The sequence below is a fragment of the Thermobia domestica genome, chromosome 2 (assembly GCF_964235325.1).
Source record: "Thermobia domestica chromosome 2, izTheDome1.hap1.1, whole genome shotgun sequence".
Classification (NCBI taxonomy): Eukaryota; Metazoa; Arthropoda; class Insecta; order Zygentoma; family Lepismatidae; genus Thermobia; species Thermobia domestica.
In genome coordinates this window covers 55925843-55951718 of record NC_137455.1, presented here as the reverse complement: position 1 = coordinate 55951718, position 25876 = coordinate 55925843, and the positions used below count along the sequence as shown (strand labels likewise).

General features: G+C 35.4%; 1 protein-coding gene and 1 pseudogene across 5 annotated transcripts in view; one reads left to right on the top strand and one right to left on the bottom strand.

Annotated features, from left to right (window-relative positions):
• Positions 1–25876, top strand: part of LOC145672433 (fatty acid synthase-like) — a 39662-nt gene that overhangs the window by 7550 nt on the left and 6236 nt on the right. For all 5 annotated transcript variants that reach the window (XM_081741593.1, XM_081741591.1, XM_081741587.1 and 2 more), the window contains exons 2-6: positions 1665–1829; positions 6011–6139; positions 14746–14976; positions 18937–19126; positions 21788–22017. In XM_081741593.1, coding sequence (XP_081597719.1) covers positions 1704–1829; positions 6011–6139; positions 14746–14976; positions 18937–19126; positions 21788–22017 — 906 coding nt within the window. In that variant the 5' untranslated portion in view covers positions 1665–1703. The remainder of the gene's footprint in view (positions 1–1664; positions 1830–6010; positions 6140–14745; positions 14977–18936; positions 19127–21787; positions 22018–25876) is intronic.
• LOC145678916 (histone H4-like) lies at positions 7748–8103 on the bottom strand (annotated as a pseudogene).

The following is a 25876-nucleotide window of genomic DNA, read 5'->3' as shown; positions in this document are numbered from 1 at the left end:
ATACAATATTATATGAAATTTTTGGCAGCACATCTGCTACGAGAAATGCTACGATAAATGCTTCCGTCTAAAACTAGCCTAAGAGGGAAATGATTGATGTAGCATGAAAATTTGATCTTACACTTCATCTGTACTCTTTGTCTTATCTTTATATTTTTTCTTCTGAAGATAGAGGTGGAAGTATTTTACAATTACTTATCGTCTTTTCAAGTACAGAATAATATCCGTTCAATAGTACATAGACGTAGTGGCTTGTACTATTGGATCCCTCCTCCCGAAAGCTTGAATCCCTTCCAACAAAAAATTCTGGATGCGCACCTGGAACAGATACAGCTCTTCTTTTACGTAATGTCTCATCCATCTGCTCTGTGAGACTGAAAGAATCAAGAATCTCCTCGTCAAGATGACCAACTTTAAGATTCGGCCTAAGTGGCACTGTGTATAGTGCTAGAGGAATGCTATAATGCAATGCTAATAAATAATTTTGTCACATTCAAAATTTTTGGTACTGATATATGCTTTCCTCTAGGGTGACTAGACGTACTGATTTTCGCAGTATAGTACTGCTTTTCAAAGAGCCGTCCTGCGTGTTGCGAAGACGCCTAGAAAATCGAGAAATTTTTATTCTTTTTTTAAAATTTCCTCAGTTAATTTATTTTCAATGTCTTAATGCTTCATTTTTCATTCATAATACTTTGAATCACAGGCACTCTCCTCCTGAATGATGAACCGCTGTTTTTTAAAACTCCTCGAAAGATTACGGATGGAGGACAATCAACAAACCATTGTTTTACAATACTTTGATTTCACTGAGAAGGGCTTTTTGAGATATCGTTAAGGTAGGAAAAGTTTCTTTTCAACTTATGACAGTGATGCTAACCAAATTAAGCATAAGTACCCTCGTCTAAATTTTCTCTCGTTCTTTAAAATAAAATACCACGCTCTGGAAATCAATTTTAAAAAGTATAGCCCAACACGAAATTGCGCTGAACGTCCATAAAACTAAATCAGTTTGTCATACATCAAAGCATATGGAGTTGTGTTGAATTTCTGGAGTACTTTTGTTCAGTACTTTTCTTTTTAACAAAAATGAATAATTAACCTAAGGTTAACGTAAAATGAAATAAGGACATGCGTATTGCCGAAGCATTAAACTATCATATACTACTATACTTGTGTCTTACTTTTCGCTTGTCAGCATCTGGTCACCCTACTTCCTCACAACATTCAGAATAGATGAATCATAGAAATGCATTAGAAAACGAGAAAATACGTTTGAGAACAACTAGGCTTAAACATTATTTTATATAAATAAAAATGTATATTCAGAAACACCTCGAAAAGCACCGTAGGTAGCTCAGTATGTTCTCTTCTATCCAAAGCGTCATTGCTTAGTTTCCCAGTCATATGACTTTGAATTGAACGACATTTTATTATGTTTGTTAGGTTTTTTCGGAGTTCTTTCATTTCTTCGCCTTCTTTGCATTACATAGATTCTTTTATCATAATTTATATTTACTTACTTATATTTATTATTCGTTTCCTTTAGCATATAGGCCTAACACAACACTCATATTTAGTATTTCATATTTAAAAATACCTCTCTGATAATCATACATTGTAAACATGAGTAAGTTTAGTTTTATTTATGTCATTTCTTTCAGAAATCATAGGTGAAGGACTTAGAGCAATATTTCACAACCATGAACTCTCCTGAGAGTGATAAATCTGATACTAGACAATCTTCCAATGAAGAAAAGCAACGAACACCCTTCTTAATCATAGCATCTGCCCCAACAGAGGAAGATGTACAAAAGATACTAGATGAGGTAACTCATTTCTTCTAATCGTATTCTGATAACTGATGAGTGTTTCGGTTCGTGACATAGCATAAAGTTAATACATTTACTATCGGTTAAGTCAGAATATCTATTTGTTTTCCACTAATTAATCTATCAATCAACATGCCTACTTTAAAATAAAAGACAAATTCTGACCAAAGCATATATTAACTAATAAATAATAGCGTTACAGTTTCGGCAAAATATCTTTGCCTTCATCAGACACATTATGAAATACAATTTCTAAAACTACAGTTTATATATCTCACAAAATGAGAATAGGTAATATCTAGGAACCAATAGGATCCATCCTTTGATTCCTAGATATTACCACCTTTCATTTTCTGACATATATATATATGCTGTACTCTTAGAAATTGTATTTTATAATGTGTCTGATGAAGGCAAAGATATTTTGTCGAAACTGAAACGCTATTATTATTTTATACAAGAAGTTCCAAAACTAGAATGAGTGGTATTCAGATAGTAGCTATTAATAACAAAGTAATGAGTTATTAATGGCAAATGCCTAGTCTATATGTACGAATAACTACAAGATGCTTCCTTGATTTTTTTTTAAGTATTCTTGTGCAGTAGAACTTTCAGCAGATTAATTAGTAACGTCTTTGCAGAATAGTACCGTATGTTGAATCATCCTATATTTATCGACAGCTTCTTTTAGATGCGCTGCTTTTCTTAGTAATTAAAAATAAAGAAACTGTGGCATCTCCTAGTCATATTGGTAACATATTTGCCTAATATTAAGGTATAAATATAAAACTATTTAACTGAACGTGAAGTAACTATATAGTAAATTCGACCTTGGAGAGAGTCTTGGAATTCGATACTCTTAATAAAACTTACCTTAACTTTTTCTTATCTTATGCTAGGAAAACTGCAAGAGATGGTACTTTCAGCATTGGATCGGCTCAATCCTTTCCAATGATGCCAACCTGCGGGAAAAATCCTATTGCGTGGTATTAATTATTCGGAATTGGATAAAGGGAATTTTCGTCGAAATTGACAGGATATATGGGATTTTTGACTATATGTATAATAACACCAACTAAATTCCCTACGAGCGAATCATCAATAAATGTGTCAGTGTTGTCAACTTTTAATCTGAAGTCTTTTCTTTGTTATCGACAAAATCATGCTAGTAAGGAGTGATTTAATCGTGCGTGATTCTTAAATATTGAGTATCAAGAAACGAAATTTGTGCTCTGGTATTTGAAGAAAGAAGGAAACAAAACAATGAAAAAATGAAAGAAAGAAAGCAAAATATCAAACGAGAAACAATTAATTTTCAAACGTTCCACACTAAAATATATGGAGAACAAAGGTTTTGTAGTATCATTCAGCTCAGTATAAGGTGATGGTACAAGGGTGTCACTGCATTTCTGAGTAACGGCGCCGACTTTCCAAAATTTATGTGGGTGCATATCAATGGCGAGACGTGTTAGCCTATGTTTTCAGAAAAGTCTCGATATTTGATTGATTTATTTTTAGTTGAAATATTTTATGAACACTGTCATAAAGGGCTATGATGTGATAAAGTAAAATATACCGGTACTATAAGGATAAGTTGGGGCTGCCCTAGCTCAGTCGGTAACACTGCTGACTTAAAGCAAGAGAGACAGGTTTAAATCGGGGTCTAAACCAAAAATCTTGTGGGTGCGGCGCACCCACAAGATTATTTGTGTGGGTGCCGGAGCACCCACGTAGTCGGCGCGCATGTTTCTGAGAATATAATAAAATATACTTGTTCTCGATTAAGAAAAATAGTTACTCACAAACTACTTTATAAACGTAGATTAAAAATTATTAACCATTCACTCCGAAATTGAATGCATAAGTTTTACTTCTATATTATTATTATTATTATTATTATTATTATTATTATTATTATTATTATTATTATTATTATTATTATTATTATTATTATTATTATTAACAATAATAATAGTACAACGTGGGAAATTGAGATGCAAAATGGGATATTTTTTGTCTTTCGAGATGGAATTTTTATAGCGTTTTAGGTTGGCATCACTGACCCTTTCCTCTACAATATGTCCTACCCGAGAAGATCCCTTCAACATGGCACAAATTATTATCTAGTTTAAATGGATCGAATAAACTTGGCATATAGTGAAATAGATTCATAGTTTACTTCTGCTACTGTATTGTATTAATTTAGCTTTACATTGTTAATTGATAATACAGTAGAATATGAAGTTAAAACCAGGGGTAATTACTGTATGTCAGTGCCGGATTTACGTATAAGCTAAACAAGCTATAGCTTAGGGTCCCACTCTCTTGAGGGCCCTAAAAATTAAAGGAAAAAACTTATGTACATTTCCAAAATATAAGAAAAACAATAAATAAAATAAAATCTAAGTATAGGAACAATGCTTTGTGTCGTGTAGGCTCTTATAATGTAAGTAGTGGGGCCCCTTATCCTAGCCTGCTTCATAAAATGTCACTAGTTTCTTCATTTCTGTATATATTTGGTCTAGGAATTAATTTGTGCGGTTGGTACGCACACATTGAAGCTGTAGTACAAACACAAAATACATAAATACCTTAAGAAAAATATTGTCCATCGCTAGCCACCACTTTCGCCCATCTGTCAGGCAATGTACGGATTCCGTGGCGAAAGAAGTCCTCATCCTTGGAAGCGATCCAGTCAGAGACCCATGTTTCGATATCTTCTGAAGAAGTAAACCGCTGTCCAATCAAATCGTTGTTCATGCAATCGAACAAGTAGTAGTCCGAAGGAGCAACGTCTGGTGAATACGGCGGGTGGGGTAAAACTTCCCATCCGACATTTTCTAAATAGGTTTTGACCGGTTTTGCGACATGTGGGCGAGCGTTATCATGTTGAACAATAAGTTTATCATGTCTGTTCTCCCATTCTGGTCGTGTTCTGGCCAGAGCTTGCTTCAAACGCATTAATTGTCGTCGATAACGTTCTCCATTCATAGTTTCACCCGGTTGCAGCAGCTCATAGTACACCACACCTTTCATATCCCACCATATGCACAGCATAACCTTTGCACAGTGAATATCTCGTTTTGGTTGTGATGGACCTGGTTCACCTGGTTTCACCCAGGCCTTTTTTCGTTTAGGGTTCTCGTAATGGATCCACTTCTCATCACCCGTAATAATTCGATGCAGAAACCCCTTTCTGCTCTGTCGTTGAAGCAGCAATTCACAAATGGTTTTTCATCTTTCAACGTCTCTGTCTTTCAATTCATGTGGAACCCAATGTGACATCTTTTGAATCATTCCCATGGCTTTCAAGCGTTTGGAGACTGTTGTTTGATCAACGCCTAATGCTGCTGCATGTTGTTCCTGCGTTTGACACGAATCCTGCTCGAGCAATGCTGTCAATTCTTCGTCTTGAAATTTTTTTGGCTTTCCAGCTCGCTCTTGGTCTGCCAAGCCGAAATCATCACTTCTAAACCGTGCAAACCACTTCTGACACGTTCGCTCAGCTAGAGCATGGTCACCATACACTTCCACCAAAATACGATGACTTTCAGTCGCACTTTTCTGCATGTTAAAGTAATGCAGCAGGACACCCCGCAAAAACACTTTATCAGGCACAAATTGCGCCATGTTCACCTAACTACAAACTGGTGTTGTTGACGCTTTAATCCACTGCCCTATACTACGAACGATACGCGATGACAGGGGTTTGCAACACATGTGTGGATACACGGAACTGTGGGACGCTCCGTTCGTTGCGCCATCTCTTGTCCACCCGCACGAATTAATTCCTAGACCAAATAGGTGCCTGTGTTCATCTGAAGACATAAAGGGTCCCATTAATTTCAATAGCTTAGGGCCCCACCAAACATGTATCCGGCTCTGTGTGTGTATTGCGAGATTCGCTAGGCTGTTGCTACGCTTCCTAGAATTTATAATATTATTAATAAATAATTGGAACAATTTATCTCAAAACGTAATATTCTTCAAAAGTTGGAATCTATTTATTTCACAGATAAATAATTTATTTGCTTAGAAACTAGAGTTATTAATGACAAACTTAGTGAACCATGTATATTCAGCATAAGCAAATTAACTAAGTACTGTTGATATCATTATATTCTCACTCTGAGAAGCTTCTATTATGTTGATTTTTAGATATAAATCCTTTTTCCAAGGTTCAATCGAGGTCTCACGACGAGAAATACTTGAGATCAATCAACGAACAATATGCTAAAGATATTCCAGGACATCACTACAGAGGATACGTATTATTAAATGCAGAGAAACCGTATCAAGAAATTCAGGTAAGAATGATCTTGTTGCATACAATTTTACTACCTCTACTTATTTGAACTTGTTAATTCCCATTTTATTGATGTACACACAAATACACACACACACACACACACACATATATATATATATATATATATATATATATATATATATATATATATATATATATATATATATATATATATATATATATATATATAAAAAAATATGGAATACTTTTTGTTTCTTCTTTATTTCTCAGAAATGCGTATTCCAGTATAAAAATATTATACATCATAATACTTGTAAAACATTTGCAAAACAAAATACAAGTATAAAAGTTTGTTCCATCTCATTGATTTTTCACAATATTACAAAATTGAAAGAAACTCAATTTCTCATATTAGGCACACCCCGCTCCTAATATGGAACACTACCTGTTCTTAAAATGGAATACTAGAACAAAATACGCGCGTCTGCCTACAATGCGACATTTGGATAATTCGAGCATGGGCAATGCATTCGAGCAATTTATATGTTTATATGTTTATCTATTATATAAAAGAGAACGCACAAATCCTTTGTTAGCTCATCACGCTAATACGGCTGAACCAATTTCTTTCATTTTTGGGGGGTTATTAGGATTTGGACCCTAGATGGTTTTTATCATATCACTTTAATTTTTAATTACCAGTGTCTTGAGATAATTGACCATTCAAGTGTCCATAACGTACAAATCCTTTGTTAGTTCATCATAGGTATAAAAATAAACGTATTTATATGCAACCCGCATGACCGTGTCACTCGGCGGGTTAACATAAATGACAGGCGCTATAATGTTAACATTTACTGCAATTTGAAAGCGAAAAAGTAAAAATTATCTAAGTAACAAAGTTTATTGCGTTCCGGGGTGACCGCAGCGAAGCGGGGTGAACGCTGCTAGTTTAAGAAATAAATTTATTTATTTGTTCAAGGAAAAGAGCAAAAGAAGTTGTCGAGCCTCCAACTTCGAGATCACATGGGCTCTTAAGATAAGTCTACGAATTGGAAAGGACCGGCCCTGGCCTCAGGAAACGTACCATCCCGGCATAGGGCTGATGGGACTGAGGAAAACCAGGGAAAATCTAACTCAGAATGGTGTGGTCTGAACAGGGATCGTGCCCTTACACGAATTATCCAAATGTCGCATTGTAGGTATTGTGGTCTACAGTGGCGTATTTAGGGGGGCTTCCGGGCTTAATACCCCGAAATTTTATTTAGTATATTAAAGTAAACGAAATATCTTGCAGAGTTTTCACATTTCCAGGAATAGAATTAGCAAAGGCTCCCCCGAAACAAAATCGTAAATATGCCACTGGTGGACTATATATCATATTTGGTAGGTCTATAAACCAAGCGAACAAAAAATTACATAGCATTCTTAAGATAATTAAAACATACAAAAATTGCAGAAATACCAGAGTTTTACGTAGTACAAAGATAATTATCGAACTTGACTGTACTTATTCATTATTAGGCCTATGTTTATAAATTTCTGTTATATGCTGAAATAGCTACTTATTTTAACTTTTGGAAAAGCTATAATTTATTTTGCTTTGGTCTGCCAATTTTATATCCAAAACAGATGGTATCCTAACTTAACCTCCGAACCCGAAGAGGGTTCGTCCTTGCCTCTTCAAGGCATACACAATACCCATAGCTGTCACTATCTTCCTCTTAGTGTGTTCTGTGTACGTAATCTCATCTCTGTTCATATTCTGCTGGAATACTTTCAATACTCCTCGGGTCTCCACGTAAATGAGATTGGGAGATACGCTTCACATCACCACGGCGAACAAGATGTCTAATAGCGGGTTTGGTGTTATCCTGAATGTTGTCACGAAGAACTTTACGGTGGTGCTCAGGACCCTCCTTTGCCAAGACACTTGCCTCCTTTTCCACGTCTTATTATTTCCATGTTTCTGCTTCGCTCACTATACACAAGAAATACCATGTTTACTAGATACAACCAACAATAAAAATAATAAAACGAAATATTCGGGGAAGCAAACCAGGTACGACAAATGTAGTTAAAAAAATACTCTGTACAAAATAAAAAGTTCAAACATACTGAATTAGCGTGTCTTAAAGCGTCCAAATTTTGATTTTAGTTTTACTTTGCAAAACAATGGCATACACATATATTTCCCAACCTTTCATGGCATACGTTTCGTGGGACCATCTTTCACAAACTGTGCATTTTAACCAATCTCCCGCCCCCTGCACTAAGCGACCACAATTTACCACAATGTCCACATTCCTCGTCATCGTGATCATCAGTAGGATCACTTAAACTGTCAACTATCTTCGTTCAAGTCACTCACTGACTCTTCGGATTCACTTTTTTCTTTGTAGTCGCGTGATGTCTCTTCTTTGGCTGTTTCGATTGGATATTTTTTGGCTGGCGTTGGAAGGCTTAACATTCTTTAGCTACTTGCGAGGATGAGTTAAAGGCCCGTTGTGATGATGTAGATGCTTTGGTGACGCTCGGTCTAAAATAATATGCCAGTTCTAATAGAACTTACAATTACGTTATTATTCTTCACTTCTAGTTCACATACGTATCAACCTATTTAGGAATATTCCATATTAGGATCCTGCTAGTATTCCATATTAGGAAAATCGCCATTTTGGATAGTTCTCTTCCTACACGCATACGTAGTTCTCTGTGCACTGAATCTTTATACCTTTAAGGTACACTATATATGTAATCTAAATATTACAATGTTACAACGGTTCATTAATTATTCAGCCATTAAAACGCACCAATTACCTTTTACACACGTGGTTTAATAATTATATAAGAGATGCGTACAGATTACTTACAACACACCTTTTCAATATGTCTGTTTTATCAACTGAATAATTCTATTTATTTATATGTTGTCATGACGATGACCTCGAGATTAGATTACATAACAACATTTGAATATCTTTATACATTAACATTATAACCATATTATTTTTTTCTTTCTCTTCTTCTGATAACAGAATCAGCCTAGTACATATTTAAAATACATCATGGCCCAAAATTACAAGCAAATAATAATTTACAAGTGAAATAACAAGTAAAAATATACAACATACTGTTGTATATTATGGCGCTCGACGGACTTTTCTTTTTATTCAATTATTCAATAAAAAGAAAAAGAACTCTGGACCGTTAACTTTTACATACCTTTTAAGTGCCCCTCGTATATACAATATGTTTCATATAATTCACATACATTTCATTAGTTTTACACAAAAAAATATTATTAATTATATTTCTTCATTATTAACTCTATTATCGTCGATTACAAGGCACGTTAAAAAAATAGGTCAATACCTTAATTTAAGTCAATTATGGGCCATAAAGAGGTTAATTATTAACAATTCTAAATCATTAGCTTTGGGCATAATAAATAAAGATGTTAAAATACATGTATTTTAGGCAAATTGTAATCAGAGGAATTGAAATGCACAAAATTTCATTATTTTAAACAAAAAGCAATTACGTGTATTATATGAATATATGAAAGATTGGAAAACGTATAAATTTGATTTTCATTACTCGTAATTCTTCCATGAAATACGTGACATCAATTTTACATAATTGTCATTATATTCATACGTTTACATTAAAAATATCTACTTTTATTCTTTAATATTTATATTATTTGCATAAAATTCGAATAGAACAATAACACAAAAGCAGGAATTGCTTAAATACGAATTTCTTAGAGAAAATATAAAGTATTAACTTCAATATGTATTCTCGCATTACAAAAATGTTTTCAAATATACTCTATAACATGAAACACGAATAATGCGATTAATATTGCGTTTTGCAATCATAGAAAAACACATTAAATATTCTTTTGATCTAACTTTTCAAATTGTTATTTATAACGATATTTGTATCTAAAGTTTTTAAATTAGTTTCATAATCAGAAAATCGATTAGAAGTAGTTAACGCTGTCATGGTTTCAACCCCTTCCATAACAGCACAAGCTAGTTTAAATTACGTTGACTTATAATTTCGGTTAAATTACATTGTATTCCCCAATTTTGAGTATTTTCCTGGCGATTATGTGCCGTTACAGCATTCAGATTTCTATGCGTGTAGTTACTGCCAACTGTAAATCGATTTTGTGTGAACAGGCGAGGATTATTGTTCCTATTGAAATTCCGATTACTATTTCTAAAATTCCTGTTTCCATTTCTACGATTAGGTTGCGTCTGATTACCGGTAACATTGTGACTATTCTACTATTAAAACGATATGAGTTAGAAGTATTTTACGGTTGTACATTTAAGTTGCGAACAGGAGCATACTGTATATGATTACGACCAGTATTACCTTGACCTCTATCCTGCCCTCTATTACCATTTTGTACTGCAGATTGATTCTCATAATTTTGAATAAGCATAATCAAATGATTGAAATTGATACATTGTGCAGACATTAATAACTGTTGTAACGTAAAAGGTAATAGAATTCGAATAGAAGCAATAATTTGGGATTCTGGATGACTTGGATTTAATGACCTTAATTCATTATAGGTAGAAACCACAAATTCAGTAATGCTTCTATGGACCTTAGAATTAAATGGTTTTGTTCTCAATAAAGCATCCCTATTTGCAATCATAAAATCATTCTCATAGTTGGGTAATAAGGCATTCTTAAAATCAGAATGGGTATGTAGACTACTCCTAATGACCTTGAACCATGTCAAACAAGGTGGCAATAGTATATGTGGTAACAACTTTAAAAATTGAGACTCGTCTACGCCCATTAGTTCGCATTCATCCTCAAACTTTTCAAGAAACCCTCGCGCAGGTATGTCTTCCGGTACACCACTAAATTTAGTAAGTGTTTTTACTTCACTGAACCGTAATGATTTACCTGTATTGGCCTTCAAATACCTGTGATTATTTTTCTGTTTGGATGATTGCCTCATTCTTCTTTCTCCTTCGATACTATCTTCATTACAACTCGAAGATTCATTACCTTCAAAAGTTGCTCTAGGATGACACGTAGATTCCCAACCGGTAGATGTAGGATGTACAGCATTCGTGTGCCCACCATTTCCCACTGCACTCTCGTGAACACACTTTTCTTTAATGAAGTTCATTCATCCTGCAACTGCTTAATTTGATTGGCATGTTCATTTACCACTATTTCTATAATGTCTACAGAGTCCTGAACCTCGGTGCATCTCTGTACTATCTCTTCCATATCTTCATCATAGCGTCCAAATTTGGCTGCAATTTGCTGGTTCACCTGATTTAATTGTTCTTGTATTTGGTCCATTTGCCGTCGTTACGTTGCTGCAATTGCTCCAGCTTTCCGTCAAAATATTGAGCTTGTAGATTCATTTTTTGATCTAACTTCTGTGCTTATAGATTCATTTTTTGGTCTAACTGTTCAAACTGTTGAGCTTGATCCTTAATTTGATGTGATATCTCAACACTTCTTCGAGCTGGATCCTTATTGTTGTGATATTTCCCTTAAAATATCAATCATGTTCTCTGGAGAACTTATTACAGTAGGAATAGTTTGATTATCAGTTGCTCCACTATCTGTAGCACTCATAATATTCCTGTTTATTATTTTGCCACTTCTCAAAATGGTGAAATTGATGTTGGGCTCAATGTTGATCGTTTTTACTATACTTCTAAACGATACAACTTTTCTCTCACTCTCGGCGTTTCGGCACCAATTTACAACGGTTCATTTAATTATTAAGCCATTAAAACACACCAATTATCTTTTACACACGTGGTTTAATAATTATATAAGAGATGAGTACAGATTACTTACAACACACATTTTCAATATGTCTGTTTTATCAACTGAATAATTCTATTTATTTATATGTTGTCATGACGACGACCTCGAGATTAGATTACATAACAACATTTGAATATCTTTATATATTAACATTATACCCATATTATTTCTTTTTCTTTCTCTTCTTCTAATAACAGAATCAGCCTAGTACATATTTAAAATACATCATGGCCCAAAATTACAAGCAAATAATAATTTACAAGTGAAATAACAAGTAAAAATATACAACATACTGTTGTAATGTCAACAATAATACATACTCACTTGCGTACATTCAGAGCCTGGAAAGATACGTCCGAAAAATTCAAGTTCTTCAGAATAATATTTTGCAACAAAGGAAAATGTTTTGTTATTGTTCGTCAGCAAACCACTCATATGCAAACTGATGGCGAAACGGTCTACAAGTTTAGGTACAGTCCACTCGGTGGAAACACATAGTAGACAAAATAATCTGGTATTTCATATTAGGAACGTATTCCATATATGGCCCAACCTATATATATATATATATATATATATATATATATATATATATATATATATATATATATATAGGCCTATATATGCAAAACATTTAAAGAAAAACAAGTTGCATAAACATATTAGGCAAAATATTTAAATACTCTTAATAGACAAGCCGAAAATCTTGGAGGAATAACTTGTAATAATTAAACAAGGAACACCGAATATGTGCGACATCACATTACTTTCGCTTCTGTGTAGTCCCGTTCAGGAAAAACTATTGAATAGAAAGTAAATGAAGGTGGTAGCATCGAACTGACAACCAGGACTATCACCAATCGGTATTGAGTGATCTTCAACATCAAATATTTACTTACAGACTGAAGATGCAGACTCGACGAAAAAAATGTAAGATATCATCTGATTAGCAATGTTCCGAGTTTGTTAATTTCATTGAAGTGGTAAATGTATTCTGTTGTAACAGTTTTCTGGACTTGTTTCTTTAAAACATTGTGTTCTGGAACTTGTTTTAGGAAAACCTTTTAATACATGAGTGAATTTTGAGTTATTATATGTACAGTTTAGTTAGTTTGGTACTGTTTTTGTGAAAATTTACATTTGAAATTTTCCAACATTTATTTTCAAAATTTTGCACTGTTTTTACCAAATTTTTCCATCTTCTTTACGAAACTTTTGTACCTAAAATTCCTAGCTCTACTTACGACAAATAAGAACAAAGCAAACAAAGAATTAGGTTGTTTAATAGTAAGAATTTTCTATTATTATATGTACAAAACATTCTATCCTAGCAACTACATATAGTCATTTTCAATAATAATAATAATAATAATAATAATAATAATAATAATAATAATAATAATAATAATAATAATAATAATAATTCTACCAACTATATTTATTGTATATGAAAGACACTTCAGACGTTCTCCGATTCACAGAGAATTTTGGAAAACAAAGTTCTGGAAATAATATTTGGTGTGAAACAGGCGGATTTAGAAAATGTAGAAGCTCACAAAACCCTATGTCACCGAAAATAATACCAATAATAAAATGATATGTATAGGGTAGACAGCATAACATGCGCAAGATGTTTAGAGTTCTGGTTGGGAAGCCAGAAGCATAGGCAGAGGGAAGGGGGTTCGGGGTTTAAACCTCCCTAACTAACTAAAACTAACTCTATGGCGTATGGAACCTGGAGGTTCAATGCCGTGTTCACAAAAGCTCTCCATCGACTTCTATCCTTAGCCAACTGGATTCAGTTTTATTTTTTAGTATTCCTTTTTCTGCGAAATCCATTTTAATATTGTCCTCCCACCTGCTCCGAGGTCTTCCTAATAGTCGTTTTCCGATTGAAATTCCAGCTAGAACTTTGAAAGCGTTCGTATTTTCTTCCATTCTTGCTACATGACCTGCCCACCTGAGCCTCCTAGACTTGATGACCCTAACAATATTTGGTAAACAATATAAATTATGCGTTTCCTCGTTATGAAGTTTCTGCTGTTCACCATTTCCGTTTCTGTTGGATCCGAATATTCGTCTCAGGATCTTGTTCTCAAATACTTTCAGTCTACCTTCTTCCCTCAGAATAAGGGACCATGTTTCGGAACTATAAAAAAACAACAGGCATGATTATCGTCTTTACATTTTAAGCTTCAAATTCCTCGACAGAATTCGCGACGACAAGAGATTTTGAACTGAATAATAACACGAATTCCCTGCTTTTAGTCGACATTTAATTATTTCGTGAATATGGTTTTGGTTGGTTAATATTGATGTTAGACCTCCCTTTGAGCAAGATATTACGGAAAAAAATAACACTTACTGTTAAGATACATGTATATGCAAAGATCTCGTGTCCTGAAAGGTTATAAGATAGAGTGATTGAATCCCTGACGATGAAACTCTATGAATGCAACTATATGGAACTATTAGTAAAAGATCCTTTTGAAGATGAAAAAGATAGTGAGTGGATAAAAACAGAGTCTTCGAGTGATGGATATTAAGTATCCAATATCTAAACTAGATTGGCTTTGAACATGATAAGGCCAAATGGTGAGGTTTTCAAGCTTCGTATTTCATGTCAGAAAACAAATATGCTGCATTAGGTGCTCTTGAACTTAGTTTATATCTATTGGTGAGGTTATAGTGTCACGGAAATATGAATAATGCGTATCTTGTTTTATATTCTGGTTGTCTGTGGATGTTAAGTTATATCCAAATAAGAGGAATAAGTAATAACACTTACAAATAATTATAATCAAAATGTATTTTATTTAGTATTTTACAGGAAATAAGAGACCAATATGGTTCGTATATCCAGGAATGGGCTGTCAATGGCCGGGAATGGGTAAAGATTTACTCCGACTGAAGATTTTCTCCGAAACTGTCGACAAGTGCAACGAAGTTCTGGAACCATTTGGAGTTGATGTGCGAGCAATGTTTACCAGCAAGGATGAGACAGTATATGACAAACTTACCAACTCCTACTCTGCCATCGCAACTATTCAGGTTTAAAAATCTAATTCATGCATTTATAGATCCTTTCAAACATCACTTTTACAAATTTGAATTTTTAATTGAAATGTGCCAAAACCAAGAAGCTCAATATCGTATGCACTTAGTATATTACATTTGATGACCTTCAATGTAAATGCATCGTCTATTATACAGAGCGTTCAAAAAGTCTCTATACACCTGAATTGTCACATATTCAAAGCAACGAGAAAATTAATTTACTCAAAATTTATTATATTTGATGGATAAAAGCACTATGTACAGGGCGTAGCATATACACCCACATTTTAACACACATTCTCACAGCAAATGTTAGAAATGTCCCCCATGAGCCTCCAAACATGCTTGCACACGTTTCAGGTGTATAGAGACTTTTGGAACGCTCTGTATATTAAATTAGTCAAAGTAACTTTGCACTAGCAATTTAGATATTTTTCACTAAGTACTGCAGTACGAATGCTGTGATAAGTGTCTAGATGTTAATGAGTAGAGTGAATAAAACAATATGTACATACTTCAATGCATAAGTTTGAAGAGAAAGCTTCGCTCAAGAGCAAATGATAAAAGAATAAGCATTCTTCAGTGCTTAATAGATCCTATATAAGCTAATTGATATCCTGATTTCTCCTATTTGATGTTTGCATATGCCATAACGTGGGTTCCTGTCACCACGGCATGGCGCGTCCTCAGGTTGCGGATCGAGGAGAAGGCCTCTAGATATAGAGGTTAGCTGCGAATATACTGAATAAGCAGTCGCGGACAGACGACTAGGAGTGGTCCTCCAGCTTGGGGGTTTGGGTAAGACTAACACCCTCATCCTGTAAAAAAGGTACTTGTTCAGAAACATTCACAAAAGCCTCGGACAAGGACTGATAACTTGGCACGACATCAGCAAAAGAAAATGGACATGAGATTTGGAACATGGAATATTAGAAGTCTTTATAGGGCAGGCGCGTTAAAATCTGTAACGAGTGAGTTAGAGAAATACAGGATGGACTTAGTAGGAGTTCAGGAAGTTAGGTGGGAAGGAAATGGATCTGAGAATTCCGGAAATTTTACGTTCTTTTACGGGGAAGGAAATAAAAATCATCAGTTAGGAACAGGGTTTTTCGTTCACAAACGAATATTACCAGCAATTAAACGGGTTGAATTTGTTACTGACAGACTTTCTTTTATTACTCTTAAGGGACGGTGGTGTGATATTATTGTTTTAAATGTACATGCTCCAACTGAAGATAAGGGTGACAATATAAAAGATAGTTTTTACGAAGAAGTGGAACGTATATTTGACCAACTTCCGCGATACCATATGAAGATTCTATTAGGGGATTTCAATGCGAAGATAGGACGAGAGGATATTTTCAAACCGATTATAGGGAACGAAAGTTTGCATAAGAAAAGTAATGACAACGGTGTTAGACTCGTGAACTTTGCAACATCCAAAAACTTAATCGTGAAGAGTACAAAATTCCCACATCGCGACGTTCATAAATACACTTGGACATCACCAGACGGAAAAACACATAATCAAATTGATCACGTTTTAGTAGATAGAAGAAGACAATCTAGCATAATTGACGTCCGGTCGTTTAGAGGGGCTGATTGTGACACTGATCACTATCTGGTAGCAGCGATAATACGGGAGAGATTATCGTTGAATAAAGGTAATACTCAATGTCCGAAAACGGAGAGATTTAATTTAAAGAAATTAGAAGAGAGCCAGGTAAGAGAGGAATACCAGGTTGAAGTTTCGAATAGATTCTCGGTTTTAGAAGACTCGGAGTGCACTAGTGTTGAAGATACTTGGATTGAAATTAGAGATAGCATTAAAAGTTCAGCAATAGAAAAATTGGGACACGCGGAAATACGTAGGAACAAACCATGGTTCGACCAAGAATGCATTAAACTAGCAGAGAAGAGAAAACAGGCAAAATTACGGTGGCTACAAAATCCGAATGAAATAACTACACAAAATTTCGCAGATATCAGGCGGGAAACTTCCAAAACTTTTAGAACAAAGAAACGGGAATTTTTGAAAGCTAAAATTAAGGAACTTGAAGATAATAGTAAAAATAAAAATATTCGGGACATGTATAAGGGGATCAGCGAATTTAAGAAAGGCTATCAACCTCGTGCTTATATTTTAAAGAAACCTGACGGAACAGTTCTCACTGATACGGATAGCCTCTTAAATAGATGGAAAAATTTCTTTGACGATTTGCTGAACACGCAGCCAAAAACTAATGTGCGTGGAGAAAAGGAGATACACACCGCAGAACCGTATATTCCAGAACCCAATCGAATAGAAGTGGAAGCCGCTATAAAGAAATTAAAGAAACACAAATCTCCAGGTGTAGATGAAATTCCGGCTGAGTTAATTTTAGCTGGAGGCGAAAAATTGTGGAACAAGATACACAAACTCATTCTCCTTATCTGGAACAAGGAAGAATTGCCACAAGAGTGGAAAGAGTCAATCATTGTTCCAATTCACAAGAAAGGCGACAAAACTGACTGTAATAATTATCGAGGCATTTCTCTTCTGTCAACATCCTATAAAATCCTTTCAAATATTCTGTTAGCAAGATTGGCCCCATACGCAGATGAAATTATTGGATATTATCAGTGCGGATTTAGACGAAATCGATCAACTATCGACCAAATATTTACCATTCGCCAAATACTCGAAAAGAAGTGGGAATACAATACCCCGGTACATCAACTATTTATTGATTTTAGAAAGGCTTACGACTCGGTTAGGAGAGAAACATTATACAACGTTCTTACAGAACTTGGAATACCGAGAAAGCTAATTAGATTAATTAAGATATGTTTAAGTGAATCCCAAAGTAAAGTCCGGGTAGGAAAATTTTTGTCCACGAGCTTCCACGTCGAAAATGGCCTGAAACAAGGAGATGCGTTGTCGCCATTATTATTTAACCTTGTGCTGGAATACGCCATAAGGAAAATCAAAGATAGCAACCAGGGCCTAGAGTTGAACGGCATTCACCAGGTTATGGCATATGCTGATTATGTGAATTTAATAGGGGACGATAGGAGAACAGTAGAAATAAATGCAGAGATCTTATTAAACGCTTGCAGGGACATGGGTTTAGAAGTAAATGCAGAGAAAACTAAATACATGGAAGTGCGTCGGGACCGTAATACTGCAAATTGTGAAGGCGTTAAAATATTAAATAATACTTTTGATAAAGTGGATACTTTCAAATATTTAGGATCAATATTAACAGACGAAAATCATATTCACGAAGAAATTAAATGTCGACTAAAAGCAGGGAATTCATGTTACTATTCGGTTCAAAATCTCTTGTTGTCGCGAATTCTGTCGAGGAATTTGAAGCTTAAAATATATAAAACGATAATCATGCCTGTTGTTCTGTATGGCTGCGAAACATGGTCGCTTACTCTGAGGGAAGAACATAGACTGAAAGTATTTGAGAACAGGATCCTGAGAAGAATATTCGGACCCAAGAGGAACGAGAATGGGGAATGGCGGAAGCTTCATAACGAGGAACTACATAGTTTATACGGTTTGCCGCACATTGTTAGGGTCGTCAAGTCTAGGAGGCTTAGGTGGGCAGGTCATGTAGCTAGAATGGAAGAAAGTAGAAACGCTTTCAAAGTCTTGACTGGTAGACCCATAGGAAAACGACCATTAGGAAGACCTAGGCGCAGATGGGAGGATAATATTAAGATGGATCTCGCAGAGATAGGAATACAAAGTAGAAACTGGATGCAATTAGCTAAGGATAGAAGTCAGTGGAGAGCTTTTGTGAACGCGGCACTGAACCTCCGGGTTCCATAGGCCATAGAGTTAGTTAGTTAGTTAGTTAGATGTTTGCATATGATATTTCAATTACCAAACCTCTTACTTAGCAAAGAAATCAACTTCAAGTTATGTAAGTATTATCATTAATAGAGTTGTATTTGTTTCAGGTAGGATTGACTGATGTTCTTCATCGGTTCGGAATATTTCCTGATGGCATTACAGCCCACTCAGCTGGGGAACTTCCGGCAGCTTATGCAGACGGTTGTTTCAACCTTAAACAAGCAGTGCTTTCGTGTTACTACAGAGGTCTCTCCCTGATGGAAACAGACCTTATAGATGGTGCTATGTACACTGTGGGTATGTTTCTTTCAAACATATGTATATTTCTAATTAATCAGGTAATTACACACAGTCACCAGCGAAAGTGGGTAGTCACACAGACTTTCTTTTCAGTAACTCCAGAACGCAATTAATGAATATGTATGTATGCCCTAAACAAAAGCCATATTTTTTTTATGTTCCAAGATATAAATCCAAATCATTTACATTTTTTAGATTAGTAATTAATTAAACAGGTATCTACTTTTCCAGCGACTGTACATGCTCTGGAACTAATAATATTTAAAAAAATCCCTACAACAGAACCACTAGAATTGTTGATTGCATAATTGTTAGGAAAGAGATCTTTGAATACATTGACTTTTCATATGGGTGAAAAATAAAGGTAATTAAAGCTCACCCATTCCTTCATTATAACACTTTAATGTGTTCATTTAACCATGTCGGTCCCGGCGTCCCCCACAGGGTATATAAAATATGAGGACATTATTATTGCTTCACAACTTTAAAATCCGACTGGCAACACTGAACACTGTTTACAAGGGATGATCCATCTATGACAAGCCACGCAGTGGACGTACAAGAAAGCCACCGACGAGGAGAATGCAACATCAACTGCGGCATCGGTTGCAAAAAGTCCACATCGCAGTACGCGCCGGTTTTCAGCAATATTCTATCCAGTGTCAGCGTTCAATCCTGATGTGTTGCACACACGCCAATGGCACTCATACAAGTTATAGTTGCAATATCACCTCTCAGAGGATGACCCTGATTGGGGGTTATAGTTTGCAGAATGGGCTCTGAATCAGTGCGACAAACTTCATACGACAGGTGTTCAGTGACGAAGCTAACATTTATGTGCAAAGTGAGGTAAACAAACAGAATCACCGTTACTGGTCAGATGCAAACCTCTCGTGGGTGGATCCATGTAAAGGTGATAGTGGTGGTGTGGTGTGGGATTTGGGACACAAGAATAGTGGGTCCGGTGTTTATTGATGGAACCTTGAATGGGGAGAGATATCTTAACATGCTCCGTGATTATGTGTTTCCAACGTTATTGAATGCGCAGGGTAATATCCCAACTTTCTTCCAACAGGACGGCGCACCTCCCCACTATGCTACTGAGGTCAGACAGTTTCTGGATGAACAGTTTCCGGGTCAGTGGATACGTAGGAGGGGTCCTATGGAATGGCCACCTCATCTCATACCTCTTGACTTTTATCTGTAATGTCATTTGAAATCAACTGTGTATGAGGTAAAAATCAACATTGTAGCCCATCTCTGCCAGCGTATTGAGGAGACGTGAGCCTCTGTTGACCCACAGACTATGTGACGTGTTCAACAACACTGGCAAAAAATACTCCGATTGTGCATCCAGCGCAATGGAGGTCATATTGAGCATATGCTGTAATGCCGACTCTGACAAGTGTCCCAAAATTTAACAGGTCATAACTTCTACACAAATAAAGATTTTGCAAAACGGATTGCACAGATGTATTCCTCCAGTGTAAAATGATATGCGACATGACCCCCTTTCCATTTGAAAAACGTAACCCAAATCCAAGATGGCGGATTTCAAGATGGTCGCCGCTGTCACCATAGCTCCTATAAGTTGCGCCCCCACCTATAGAACACCATTTCAAATGACATTATGATTTCTCACACCATTCGACTTTTATAGGGGTGTATCCAGATTTTTTCCTCACCCTGTATATATCCATCGTTAATTTGAAGTCCTACCTTTGTGCTTTTTAGGCTAAAGGGGATTCATAAAAAGGAATGACTGTGAGTTAGTTAGTGGAATGAAAATGCGAGGGAAACAGGACAATCACGAGAAAATTCAAAGATACAATATTGTCCATCATATACTCACAGTGGCCTAGAACCTATAGCAGATATATATATATATATATATATATATATATATATATATATATATATATATATATATATATATATATGTGTGTGTGTGTGTGTGTGTGTGTGTGTGTGTTCGGTGGTGGCTTAGTGGGTGGGTGTTTGGGTGTGTAATACATAAAAGCCTGCAATATAAATACCTGTATAATATTATCTCAAAGATGCAACTAAGTTCTCCTGAGCCTTTCTTAATTTCCCATTATCTCAACACAGCCTCACTACGCCTTGTGACTTCTTTGTTTGAGCCATTTAGATCCGTTTGGCTTCCTTACGTATGGGGAGTATGAATCCATATAACTGCTAGTGAATATCTGAAATATTAATAGTCCAAGAAATGCGCATCAGAGGGGATGTTTAAGTTGCACTATCGTTCCTAAAATCAACTACTGAATTTTATGTAAATTGGTTGTTTTTGCTTAACATCTCTTTACAACATACAGGCTTTATGAGGTATAGACCTATAACCTAACATCGAATTCTATTAATTGTTATCCGATTGGTAATCAAATGTCATTCTGTCGAAAAGACCAATTGAGTTTGCCCTTTTAAAAGACAGAGTTTGATTTTCTTCATTCATAAGTGTCAGCATTATTCTTGTAGTACGAAATGTTAATAACGCATGTTTATTAAAAACGTTGTGAAGGACACAGCAAATTTACTCTTAATTTGAAAATAACATAATAATCCGTGTCTCTTTCCATTGTAGTAATAAAATTTGATGCTTGACAATAATCTTACAAATCTCCATTCTGTGTGTTTCAGGTCTTCCATATGAAAGGTTATCAGCCATACTTCCCCCAGAAATCGACATTGCATGTCATAATGGACTCAATAATTATTCAATATCTGGACCTGCAAACGTTGTAAATAACTTCGTGAAAATACTAGAAAAAGAAGGAGTTCGTTTCAGATTTTTCAATTCAGGACATGTTGCGTTTCATAGTCGTTATATTGCGAAGGTGGGACCTCGATTTAAAGCTTATTTAGAACAGGTATAAATATTGTTTTAATTGTATTTTGGATATTAAATCTAGCTTTGGTTACTATGAACAAGATATAGCTGATGTTACCATAAAAGTGTTTTGGTTTTTGGTATACAAAATAGTATGGTAGAAAACATTGGGAATACTATTAGTTTCTATTTCTTTAATTACAGAACCTTGGGGTAGGAACACTAGTATGCTGCTTTAAAATATAATAATTAAAATTATTTTTTTCCATTGAGTAATTCTCCAGTACTTAATATGATTAAAAATGAAATTACATCTTTGATTTAACGTCCCACGATTACGCGTTTTAGACTAAAGGTGATTGATAATGAACGAAAGTGAAAGATTAATAAAATGATCCGTTTATAATTCGATTCAGCATAAACATATTCCTGATAACGTCATCGTGATACAAGTACAGCTTTATGGTCTTCTCCATTCAAGAAAACATTGAGTCCAAAAATCCTGAAAGTGGATTAGTAGACTGAGAATTTGGGTAGAAAGGGGAAAATTCCGAGGAAACCCACGGACACTAGGTTGCCCACCACAAACTCTCATGGCCTGGTTGGGAGGCCCGGGTTCGATTCCCGGCGGGAGCTCATGTGGTTCGAATTCCACGTTAATTAGTAGGTCCACGTCTCACATAGCCTCGCTGCTGAACGGGACGTTAAACTCAAAAGCAACTCAACTCAACTCTCATGGCCTGGCATTGAATCAAAAATCCCTCGCACCAGAGGGGAGTATTTACCACTGAGCCACCCTTCAAAGTTTTCTTGGTTGCACCATTCTGATGTTCACAGGATATATATTTTCTTTCTGTACGGTAGTTAAACGGGATAATGTGTAAACTTCATCTCTTTCCGTACAAAGAATTTGTTTTTCTTTTATGTAATACATACCTATGTAAAAATATTAGTGCATATGTAGTCTGTGTAGTAGGTTCCGGAACTACTTCGAAATAATATACTTAACGATATCATAAAAATTATTACCATACTTTTTTTTAAACATATATCCCTTTCCTTGCCATGGTAGACGCGGGTTCGGTTCCCGGCGGGAGCTCATGTGGTTCGGATTCCACGTTAATCAGTAGGTCCACGTCTCATATAGCCTCGCTGCTGAAAGGGACACTAAACTAGAATCAACTCAACAATCCCTTTCCTTGCCGCATACTTGTGAGACAAGCCATACAGGCTCTGCAACGCTCTAGGAAGATCGTCTAATTGAATGCTGTTCAGCACCGTCGCCACATTCCCTTGAATCGATGCAATATCCTTAAAACGCTTCCCCCTCCGTGAGGGCAAGTTTGAGCTTAGAGGTGGGCATAAAGTCCAGTGGGACCAAATCAAGTGAATATGCGGAATGTTCAAAAACTATAAACTTACTTTTAGCGAATGAAATTAGTCCGATGGGTTTTCTTGTGTGTTAATGTTTTAGCTGAAAGAAGGCCCACAGTCCTTGAATATACTTTATTATCACCCTATATAGACCTACTTCATGGTCTTTCCTAAGCTCAGACCCGCACTCAAGGAGGAGCGTTTCGAGGATGTTGATCGATTCAAGCAAATGTGACGGCAGTACTGAACAGCGTTCCAATGAACGACTTTCCTAGGGTGTTTCAGAGACTACAACCGGTGTCGCGTGTGTGTGGCGAGGGGAAGGATATATGTAGAAAACTAACGTTGTAACATATTTTTCTGGGATCAAGTATACTATTATAGGTAGTCCCAGAATTTATTGAACGAACTTGTAATCTAAAAAAAAAAAAAAGTCTAGACATGAGACATAGGGTAAGTATGACTAATTTCGCAGTATCCTTAATTTCGCAGTACCACACAACGTAAAGAATTACGAACTTGAGAAAGATTATGAAAGTAATTCTCCGAATAAATAATATATGACAGGTACTCCTTTATGAGAAGAAATGTCCTGCTCTTCTACCTGCAGGGTCCGTCACAAAATAGATTAAATAGAAAAGGCAATGAAATGTTTCTTGCTCGTTGGGACGTGAGGTACAGCTGCTTATTCACCAAGTATTTGTAACATAGATGTTAGAGCACAGTATAACACGTGTATGTAAATGAGTAGAGGAAATTGCACGGAATGTAATGATATATGCAAAATATCTCTAGCCATCGTATAAAGCTCAGTACAGGCTTAAGTTCGGTAAGACTGTTTGTAGCCCCGGTACATGAGAAAACAAAGGCAAGGAGATTTCGTTGTAACAAGTTTTCTAGGAGGCAACGTTGTCATAGACTTTGTCAACGCTTTGTCAAGATCCATGAACTTTGTCAAGACTATGGGTCTGATTTCATGTGCCTTGGTTGCAGGGAGGAAGATGATTTACCTTTCCTATGCTTTGAACATTTGATCCTCTTTCATTTGATCTGCCATGTTCACCTAAGCCTGGTTTGTTTATAGCCTTACTGGAGCATTCAATGCTCTTCGTGTTCTATTGTTTCATATTGTAGCTGTTTCATCAAGTTTAATATTCTTGAATTGGTTTCGGTAGTAGCTTTTGTTTAGTTAAACTAAAATAATTTGATTTCTTGTGTTTTGACCATTTAATTTTCTAACACTTGTTCTGTCATGTCAGTAAGATAATGTATAGCTACATAAGGCTGTTTTGTTTCTAGCCTTGCTATAGCACTCAATTCTCTCCATGTTCTACTGTTTAATATTGCCTCTAGGCTCTATTTCATCGTGTGTAATGTTTTTGAATTGACTTCAGTAGTTGTTTTTTTTTTTTTTTAATGAAATGATGAACATTGGGTTTACATAATAATAATAATAATAATAATAATAATAATAATAATAATAATAATAATAATAATAATAATAATAATAATAATAATCATCATCATCATCATCATCATCATCAATAAAATGTAGCTATGATGAAAAGTAATATCGGTGTGTTCACATATCGTCGAATGAGAATCAGAGGAACGTAACTCCAAAAATGCGGTTTTCGATTTCTTCATGTGTAGACAATTTTGAGAGCCCCACTTGGTGTAAATGGAACGTAACGCCATCTGTTCTCCTTGTCGATCATCTGTTGTAGTGCAGCTCAATCACCATCTTATTAAAAGCACATCTTTCTAAGAAAATAATATTTTTGTTCTCTCGCCTGTAAACCTACGAAAATGGAGTTACGTTCCTCTAGTTCCCATGCGACGATATGTAATTCAGATCTTATAAGTTTGTAACACTTAAGTCAAATAGGCCTATAGGATAGTGAAATTAGTAACAAATAGGTAGTACTGCGAAATTAGGCACACCTATTGCGAAATAAGGACATATAACTGCGAAATTGATACCAATTGTATTATGTACTTCGACGAAACATTACTAAATTTCTAAGCACAACAAGAAAGCAACAATATACTGTATGTCTCTAGTCAGGTTAATATGTACCTCCAAAATAATCACGTCTGGTAACTATATATTTTGTAATATATACGTATGAGGACTGTTCTTTTTAACTCGATAGAGCAAATTTTGAAAAACGGAGGTATGCTTTTTCTGGTATACTTTTTATGCTACAATGGAGCTGTGAAATCAGAAATGACAAATATCAAAATGTGCCATGTATATAGAATACTAAATAATGAACGTTTTGTTAGAACTCGATAGAGGTTATGTACAATAAGAACAAAAATGCAAGTGTTATAATTAAAAAAAGATGTTTTGTGCTCTATCGAGTTTTGAAGAAACGCTTCTCATATGCAAATATGCAATTTATTGCGAAATTAGGCATACTTGCCCTATATCAATAATCTCCTTGAGATTTAAAAAAAAGTGTGAAGTAAATCTTCATGTGTAGTTTGATCAAATCGACAAAAACGAACGTTTATGACGC